The following is a 9,693-nucleotide window of genomic DNA, read 5'->3' as shown; positions in this document are numbered from 1 at the left end:
GCCATATCAGAAACCTCAAACATTCAGTCTGAGATCTATCTGGGAAGGTGAACAGTAGGCAGGGGTGAACTGCTCAGTCCCCCCACCATAACTTTACCTTGGTTGAACTCTAATAAGATTTGTCCCTCAGCCCAAATTACATTTCTTTATCTCCCGGGATTTGAAAGTGAAGCTGAAAAAATAACCCATCTTCTCACCTTCTGGCATTTTCATTTCCAGTGATTCTTTGACCCAAGACATCAAATCTATGTCGAGGATGTGTCCATTAAGCACAGTATATTTCGTAACTTAAACATTACAACCACCTGTTACAGCTTTTTAGAGTTTATTTCACCACCCTTGTCTTTAAATTACACACCTGATACTAAAATACAACTTAATGTAATACCAAGGTAGTGCAACATAATACAACAGGACAGTTACATGGTTTTTTTTACTATTAACCAAAGAGAAATACATAGTGCCAGACAATTGCTCACAAAAATCATAAATTACAACGCTCCAAAGAAAAAGGCCACAAAATTAATATTAACACAAGAAAACAAATACACACTGTATGTACAACACCAGTTAATGTGTGAATATATTAATGTTGGACTCCACACAAAGCCCTGACACCCACCTCCTGTAGATGTAAAGTGTAGCTACTGTAAAAAAAAAAAAAAAAAAAGAAGCATCGTCCTTTACAGAGCAGAGTGTCTGATATGGCCGACTCTTACGTCAACAGAAGGAGAGTGTTAGAGACTCGAATGATTTCAGGGGAGAACACATGTGAACAATTTGTCTAAAAAAGCAGGAAAGCATGATAAATGGGTTACTAGAGTCCAAAAAAAATAATTATTAAACTTAAAATTCTCCCACATCCACTCTCTTGTCCCTGAACTTGCTTCTGGCCTTGGTCCGAGCCTTGAATGCAGCAGAGTTGTGCAGATGCTAAAACAAAAAGATGGGATTTGTGTCATGAATATGCGAAGAGGCATAATTAAGTCGCCACAGGTGATTAATAATTAATAAACACCAGTAACCTGTGTAGTGTACGTACCCTTTCAAAGCGAGGTATTTTCATGGCCTTCATTGTGGCGGCATCAACCAGTATCGGTGGTCCAAGTTCAAACACGTCTCTGATGAATTCATTTCCCTGATTCAAGTAAAAAACAAATATATTATTTAATGCCGACTGTTAATAGAATCATTTTTTATAAGCATGAAGTACAATCTAACCGGCAGTAGCAAGTAACTTTTAGATGCTGTGAAATATGTTCAATTCTCTCATCTTCACATGTGAAATGTCACACTTTTCCACAGCCAGATACTTGGAATAGGTTGTTTTTTTCCATCTTACATTATCTCCCTGTAGAAGCACCCATTTCATTTTAGAGTTAGGCAGTGAGACAGATATTTATCAAGTCATTAGTAAGCTACCTGTAGGTGGTCATTCATCCCAGAGCCCACAAACTCCCGGAATGCGTCATACGTCCTCTTTCTGACCCAGCTGTCGATGGTCATGCGCTCTGTCCCGAAGCGAATGGTCTCAGATTGGAATTCACCATCCTGGAGAGACACGAAGGAAAGTGAGAAAAATATCCACGACCAAATACGGATCATTCAAAAAAGAAAAGTTTCCTCTCAACTTCATTCTGACAAAGAACAGAATCTGAATCAAAGCTCAAGAGTTTAGGCTGTAAACACAAGCTTCTGTCAAACTCACCTCTACAGCCTTGAGCACGTCCCTGAACACAGAGCGCTGCTTTCTCTTGTCCGTCTTGGCTCTGTGCTTGTTACAGTCTGTGGCCAACGAGTTCAGTTTATCACACAGTTCCTCCCAGCCATCGAAGTCAAAATCCTGAAGGGAGACAAAAGGTAGAAATTCTGGATTCAAGTCCAATGTAAAAATTAGAAATCGCAATCTGCAGACACCATTTATCAAATTCAAAGTCAGATGAAGATGCAGATTTAGTTAAAGATAGTCAAATGAGGGGCATTTGCATCATGTAATAGTAATTAAGAAGCAGTTTAAGTCCAGATGAATGTAGTAATAATAAGCAGTGGGAGATGAAGTGGGACAGATATGAACTTACAGCGTCCATGTCTCTGGCCAGCTCAAACAGAAGGGCAATGGTCTCCCCTGCAGCAATCCTCATGTTGACATCCTCACTCTCCAGCAACTTCGGTAGTTTCGGCAGGTACCTGCAAGACCGCACACACGCAGTTAATATTAATACAAATACGCCCATACGTCTCTGGGTTGCAGTGAACTAGTAACTTAATGTTGAGGTCGACAGCGGGTCGTACTTGTGCAGGACGACTTTGAGCTGGCTGGCGGTGCAGATGGTGAGCAGCAGTGCCCAGGACAGCAGGGCGTTGGTGTACAGCTGGCTCATCTGCGGACTGACCGAAGGACAGGTACCGTCCGACCTCGCACAGGACCGGGAGAACAGGTTCTCAAAGCACTCCATGGTGGCATGCACGTCCTGAAGCAAGAAGCGGTGAGCAGCAAGCACATAAAAGCTGTTAGATAACAGGTTTATCATTTCTGACTAATTTCTCCAGGCGGTACAGAGTTCAGCTGCCAGAGCAGTTGACATGATGAATGGTAAAACAGGAAGAGGCAAAATGCCAGAATCTATAAGAACAAATAATACGGCCGACAGAAGGCTCTAAAAAAATACTTTAATGTGTCTTGCCCTTAAGCTTAAGAGGGTCAGCTAAAATAAATACTTCAAAAGAGATCAGAAACTTACCAAAATGTCATCTTCTGCAACTAAACTACACAGTCCCAGACTTGTTGCCACCTAAGACAGATACAGAGACATCTTTCAGTGAAAAATCTCCTTTAAAAAGCTCACAGATGCAGGCACAACATTTTTTACAGCATCTTTATCCAAGATGCATATTTCCAATGTATCTGCAGACATCATCACAATATAAATCCTGTACTCACAGCCTGTCTGGCTTGTATGTTGGCTGATCCGTCTGCCAGGATGTTTTTGAAGACTGGTTTCAGGGTTTTCAGCACCTCCTCACTCTCGATGCCCGAGCCCAGCTGGATACACAGCAGGCAGGCCAAAGACGCTGCCGCTCGCTGCTCCTCGCCTTTACCTGGCATCCAGAGAGATGGGCATTATGAGACAAGTCGGATTTTGAAGAAGTAAAGCACAAAAGCTATTTACTTTGTGTATTAAACCCCAGCCTTCCAATTCCCTTCAGACAAAACAAAAAGAGCAACACCAGACAGCTGAATTCATTTCAGGTACCTTTCTTAAGGCAGCGTTCGATGCTGTCTGTGATGGTCATTCTTCTGTCAGAGATGAACTCGTACAGGATCCTTGTGGCCATTGCCGTCTTTAGTCCATCCAGTGCCCCCTGACGGGTCTTAGCACTGAGGAAACACATACAAACATTCATTGTTATTATTATACAAAATTATTCAATCTGACGGAGGAGTGATGCACGTCATCAAATGTCACTAAGTCATTATTGACCCATTAGCTGCTCAGGTTTGCTATGATCTGCATGCTGTGATCAGCAAACATGTTTAGACTGGGGGTGAAAAAGGGCCAGGTTTTTACCTCTTATCCACGGTGCTGTCTATGAAGCCCTTCAGCTTGTACTGAAAATCCTCCTGGGCTGTGTCTTCACTAGCCTCGCCACCTAGAGACACAGACGGACAGTTTAAATGCACGCTCACCTGCTGGTGTGCACCGAGTAAATGTAGAAAAAGTCTGTTGACAAAAAACAGAGGAGCTGAGGTTTTCTGAGTGGGTCCTCTCCAACATTCGAGGACTAAACCAAAATTTGAGTTCTTTTGTTTACAAAACAGTTTATTTGCAAATAAGAAACTTTCCAGTAAAAGATTCAAACCAAGAGTTATCTCATACACTCCAGCCATCCAGTACATTCCTGTTTGACGATGAATGCTTAACAACTGGCAGCAGCAGCAGGATGAGCACACGTAATACAGACAAACGCACACCCAGCTGTAATGTACACACAAACCTACCTTCGTCCGCTACACTGGTGGCGTCACTGAAGCTGCTGCAATGACTGAGGGTCTCAATAGAGGCGTCCTCATCACTGAAGGGCTGCACATTGCCATTGTGCCCCCCTGGAAAGAAAACAGAACAGGTGATGTAATTCGGCCTAATCAAATTAAATGTGTTAAGGACAGGGCAGCAGGTCTATGAAAGTCCATTACATAACACAAGCTCCACACAGGTACTGTGGCAAAAGCTGCTGTTATCTAATCAGTTTATGTCTGTAGCAGACCTTATCCTGCTGTACTTTTCATTATCTCACATGAAAATACACCGTGACCACGTCTTCTGGGTCAGGGGGACGTCTATTTGCTGTGTAAACACGACATTGCTTTCGTCGTCTTGCGTGGGTCGGCGGCACATGGCTCGGGCACACGGCGAACTAAGAGACGTGGCATGACAGAAACACAGGGAACCACTGCATTTGCTATTCAGAAGAGTCAAGTGCTGTTTGGGTGCATTCCATAAACACAAGAGTCAGCATCCACGTGTCATGCAGGGACAGACAGAAGCCAGTTTTCAGAGTCCACAGATGGTGCATGTGATTATCATTACAATACATAAATCACAGTTAGAAGATTGTTTTCTGGAAGGAAAACCTGCAGACAACAGGCACTTAAAACACACAATACTTGTATAGCTGCCAGTCTTTGGATATTATGTTTTTAAAGTCTTCCTGGAAACTGGAGGGGTGTGAAAACTAGCAGCAAAGTGGGTGTGAAAATCAGTCTGGAGAGCTAATCATTTAACGATTTGGAAAAATGACCAAAGGAGATTGTTTACCAGCATTTGTTTTTTTTTTGGTAGATAGAAGAGTTACGCAAAAACTACTAAACCCATTTTCATAAAGCTTGAAACATAAAAAGGATGGGGAGGGTTGAAGAAGGAGTTCATTAAAGTGTGGATTGGTGTGTCTAACTGGGTTTTAGATCGTTTCCCCCCCTCTCCATTAGTCTCTATTCCAGGTCAATTTGATATTTCCCTTGAGACAAACATTCGTGAAGATTTGTCTGCTGTAGGAAAATAAACACAAATTTGTCTAAATGTGGATCATTATGGAGTTTGTTGGGCCTTGGTTAGAAAATGCTTTCTACTAAATGATAGTCGAACTCAATTTTATTAAGAAACACATCTAACTAAATATAAACAACCATTTTTAGCAGACACTGTTGTGCACTGAAAGCAGACTGAGCAGGAGTCTGTGCCATGACCTGACTTCACCTCTGATAGACATGTCAACGTATTACTGTTTGATTTACAGGACTCAAAACCAAGCATGGATTCAGAGCAACTCCGCGAACGAGGATTAGAGCTACAGGAAACTCCATCAGAATCGAATCAGCCATTTAATCCATGTGTGTTCGGTGTTGACGTGGACTCTCTAACCCCCTCCACACTCTACAGCTGATTTCTGAGAAATCCTCCTCCCCGCTCTCTGGAGTCCAAAATATCCGCCCACTGTGTGGAAACTATAATATCCACCTCACAAACTAGCTTAAACCGAGCTAACGCCAACAGCAGGAGCGAACCGTGAGGCTAAAGTTTAACTGAGGTCAACGTGTAAACAAAAGGAAGTCACGTTGTACGAGTTGTGAGCTAAAGTGTGTTGCCAAGACATTCCTCTTTAATGCTAATAGCAACCATATCAGCTGCCATTGAGTTACCAAAGCGACATCTTGCTAGTTGACGCTAAGCTAGCAGCTGTTAGCGTACAAAGTCCATTAGCCTTAGCTCTGGTCGAATAAATAAAACACTGAATGGCTGGTAAACACGTGTGACCACACATATGAAGCTAAACAACGTTGTCGGGTGAAAGCAGGTTGTCAATAACAGCGCCGCTTTGTGTGACCGCAGCTAGCCCGCTTGTTGTTTTGACGTATGCCAGCCTCCATCTTTTGTAGTCCTCCCCGCCAGCTCACTCCACTCAAGTCAATGGTCGACCCGCGCTTCTGGGAACTACAACTCCCGTCAGCCAAACCGGGGCAAGGCCGGAGAAACGCGGCCGCTCGGCACACTCACCTCGGCTGTGCTTTTTCTTGGTCCTCGGCATTTTCCGTGCGGATCAAGGCGGAAAAACAACAGAAACCTCTTGATCCAAAATCACCCGATACACGACCAGCTTTTACTGTATTGTCTCGTAAAATGAAAACCTTCCCGCGGAGCAGAGGACGAAAAGGAGCGGAGAGCGATCTGGGAGAAAGACTGGAGGCCGAGACGATACATTTTCCTCATACACTACGGCTGCGTGCACGCACGGCGGCGGCGGAGCTTTATACCGGCGGACATGTCACGAGGAGGTTTCCCGGCACCGCTGACCAATCAGGGGGCGGGAGCAGGGCGTCGCGTGTGTTGGCGCGTGATGCAGCGAGCACTCACACAAACACGGTGAAACGTCATCATAACTTTCTACTGATGTAACACATGCTACAGAGATAACAAAATTCTCACATATGAAACAGGAGTTTATATATAATACAAACTGGAAGACATCTCTTCATACAACTTATACAATACTTTAGTCAATAGTTATGATAGTGGTTCAGATCAATGGCTTCTCTGATGGAGCTGGAACACTATGAACTTGTATTGGTGTGGCAAATACAATAAACAACAACAACAGATGATTAGTTTCAATTATTAATAGAATAAAGAAAAGAAAATGTACATTCTAACTAATGCAGTTTAATACAGTTATCACTGGGCTCTCTGGAGCAGGTGACACAGTTTCCACTGGGCTCTGTGAAGTAGGTGACAGTGTTTCCACTGGGCTCTGTGATGCAGCTAACTCTGTTGTCACTGGGCTCCATGATGCAGCTGACTCTGTTTCCACTGGGCTCTGTGATGCAGCTGACACTGTTACCACTGGGATCTGTGATGCAGCTGACTCTGTTATCACTGGGCTCTGAGATGCATCTGACACTGTTACCACTGGGCTCTGTGATGAAGCTGACTCTGCTTTCAGTGGGCTCTGTGATGCAGCTGACTCGGTCAACACTGGGCTCTGTGATGCAGCTGACTCTGTTATCACTGGGCTCTGCGATGCAGCTGACACTGTTATCACTGGGCTCTGAGATGCAGCTGACACTGTTATCACTGGGCTCTGTGATGCAGCCAACACTGTTATCACTGGGCTCTGCGATGCAGCTGACACTGTTACCACTGGGCTCTGTGATGCAGCTGACACTGTTAGCACTGGGCTCTAGGATGCAGTCATTTTAAAAGATTACTCTGATAGAGTTGTAGTTCTGTATTACATAATGCTTAATATAATGTGATGCTGTATTTTAATTAACAGCATTTTTTCAGTTCTCCAAGATTTAGGTACGATCCAGAATACATTTAGTAATGCCTTAATACTGGGGGGGACAAAATAACAGGATTACTCTACAATTAATTATTTCCTCAGTAACCATCAATTTAGGGAAGGTGCACTTTAAGTTCAGCTGTGTGATGATCCTGAGGGAAATGTGTGTGTATGTCATGCTTTTACCCTTTAACTCATGCAAACAGCAACTAAATGCAAAGCGGCAGATCCATAAATGAGATACAATACGTAAGAATGGACTTATTGTTCAATGTAATGCAGTAGAACATGATAAAACTCAATTGCTCTTGCTCTATCATCATTAAAATCAATAATGTTTTTCCTCATTGTGTTGTAGAAAGCAATTAACACGAGTGGCCTGCAAATCACATCAATTAAATGTCCTCTTACTGAACATTTGCATCTTTTGTTTGGGTGTAAATAAAGGCAAATAGAATAAGAACATTTTTCTCAACACGTACAGCTGATAAACTAAGATATTTTAATGTCTTCCCTTTTTAGAAGAAAGAAATATACATGTTTTTATTCCCTAAACAATCCCAATATGGCTTCAGTCTTGTCGCTTTATTTACAAAAGCATAAGGAGTTATGGATTTATTCTAATACTAACGTTGTGAATGAGAATCCATTCCAGCTCGTTTCACATAAGCTTGGCGGCATCGCAGTAAACAGCAAATCTGATGAGCTAACGCAGCGTAAAGTTTGTTTCTCATAATCTAAAAGTTGAAATGCTTGTTTGGCAAAATCGCCATCCAATGGTAATGGGCTCCAAAGTAGTTTCACTGGTTTGATTAAGTATGAGTGTGATTATGTTTTGTAGAAGACAGAAGACGCCTCATCATCCCAGGGAACATTCAAATTAACATGATACTCATACACGCACCATGTCAGATTTGCTTACTGTGCATTTGCTTGGCTTGCAACAGAAAAGCCTCTTTTGTATTTCAGTTAGTGTCAAGGATAATAATAATGTTTCAGTAGTGCAGCCAGAAGTACGTTTCCTCAGCTATATCTGGAACAGTGTGAATCAGTGGCACATGAGCTTCTAGGCCTGTAAAATCCAGGCATGTGGCCAGTGTCTGTTCTCTAATACTCTGAGTTTTCTGCTCTGTCTTTCATTTTAGCTCCAGTATTCTGTATGGACTTTGATGGCATTGTATTTTATACTGAAGGTAAACTGATGGCATGTCTGAAGTTGCATGAATGTTATATAGTGTTCATTTTATAATAAGAAACTAACAATCCATTATTAGTCCCTCTAGTGGGAAATTTGCAGTTTTATAGCAGCAAAGGGGACAGTGAAAAATAGTAATACATTTTATTTTTGATAATGTATACAATGTAAACAGAATATAAGAAGTGTAACTGGATTGCATATATACGATATTCAAATTGCACAGTCACTTGCTATATTTATAACTGAAAACCCTTATATCACATGCAAACATACAGCTGTGTAATGCTTGTATGTTGGTTTCCACAGTCTATGGAGAGTTTGAAGGGTAAACCCAGGATCGACCTCTGACAGCTGAAGGACTACTTCTCTCATTAGGTCTAAAACCCCAAGAGCTAAACTTCATTGTCTGTCTCAAGTAGAACTGTGAAGACACTGATATGGAGTCAAGCATGGGTCAGAGTCGAGTTTGTTTTTATAGATCCCAACTTTTGCATGCATTGCAGAAGTGGCGTACACATCAATCAATTTGTTTTGTGCGCACGCAGCAGTTGTAAATGAGGCCCCCTGTCTCCCGTTATTCCAAACCAGCTCATTAGATTTCCATCCCAATAACCTGTTCCTGTTAATTATCATTTCTGGCTTTTTCTATTACTTCCAGTCACTCTGGCTTTTGCTTATGCAACATAAATAGCCCCCCCCCCCCCCGTCATCTCTTACCGAGTGGAAAATCTCACAGATGCAGCCTCCTTGTTGGCGTTCCCACGGTCCAACTGTCAGCGGCGCTCCTGCCAGCTACACGACCTGACAAACATCACAACACAGGCTGGCAGCCTCCAAAGCCTCATTTTTCATGCAACTCATCTTCAGCCACTGGGACGTTTCCAGGGCTGCATCCCAAACCCACCTACAGGTTGGTCGAAAGCCTCCAGCCTTTACCTTAATATCTAATACCTTAATAAAGGAAGCTGCTTTTTATCATGTTTTCTTCTCTCTCCGGGGAAGCAGGTGCAGTATCAAGACGTGGGTGGTCAAAAAAAAACACACATTCAGCAGCTCTCCTGAATGTTCTGCCAAGATATTAATAAAGAACAAGCACAGAAGCTCCAACAAACAATGGCCTCGTACAAGAGCACAAACAGCAGGCAGCAGCCAACGGC

General features: G+C 42.7%; 1 protein-coding gene across 1 annotated transcript; it reads right to left on the bottom strand.

Annotated features, from left to right (window-relative positions):
* Nucleotides 1–308: 308 nt before the first annotated feature.
* On the bottom strand, nt 309–6,289 carry ifrd1 (interferon-related developmental regulator 1). Its single transcript, XM_062382749.1, has 12 exons — nt 6,054–6,289; nt 4,001–4,105; nt 3,570–3,651; nt 3,255–3,379; nt 2,942–3,099; nt 2,742–2,792; nt 2,293–2,471; nt 2,079–2,187; nt 1,709–1,843; nt 1,423–1,551; nt 1,043–1,138; nt 309–933 (listed from the first exon to the last, which is right to left on the bottom strand). The coding sequence occupies exons 1-12, from the start codon at nt 6,082–6,084 to the stop codon at nt 847–849; spliced, it is 1,287 nt and encodes a 428-aa protein (XP_062238733.1). The 5' UTR covers nt 6,085–6,289; the 3' UTR covers nt 309–846.
* Between the last annotated feature and the right edge of the window lie 3,404 nt (nt 6,290–9,693).

Source organism: Platichthys flesus, chromosome 23 (genome assembly GCF_949316205.1).
Source record: "Platichthys flesus chromosome 23, fPlaFle2.1, whole genome shotgun sequence".
NCBI lineage: Eukaryota > Metazoa > Chordata > Actinopteri > Pleuronectiformes > Pleuronectidae > Platichthys > Platichthys flesus.
This window is presented reverse-complemented; position numbering and strand designations above follow the sequence as displayed.

Excerpts from the sequence above, each read along its gene's own strand:
- ifrd1 (XM_062382749.1), bottom strand. The coding sequence starts at position 6,084 with ATGCCGAGGACCAAGAAAAAGCACAGCCGAG. Across the intron at positions 3,380-3,569 it reads GACAGCACCGTGGATAAGAG|TGCTAAGACCCGTCAGGGGG; the intron begins GTAAAAACCTGG and ends GTGTTTCCTCAG. Across the intron at positions 2,472-2,741 it reads TTGCAGAAGATGACATTTTG|GACGTGCATGCCACCATGGA; the intron begins GTAAGTTTCTGA and ends TTCTTGCTTCAG.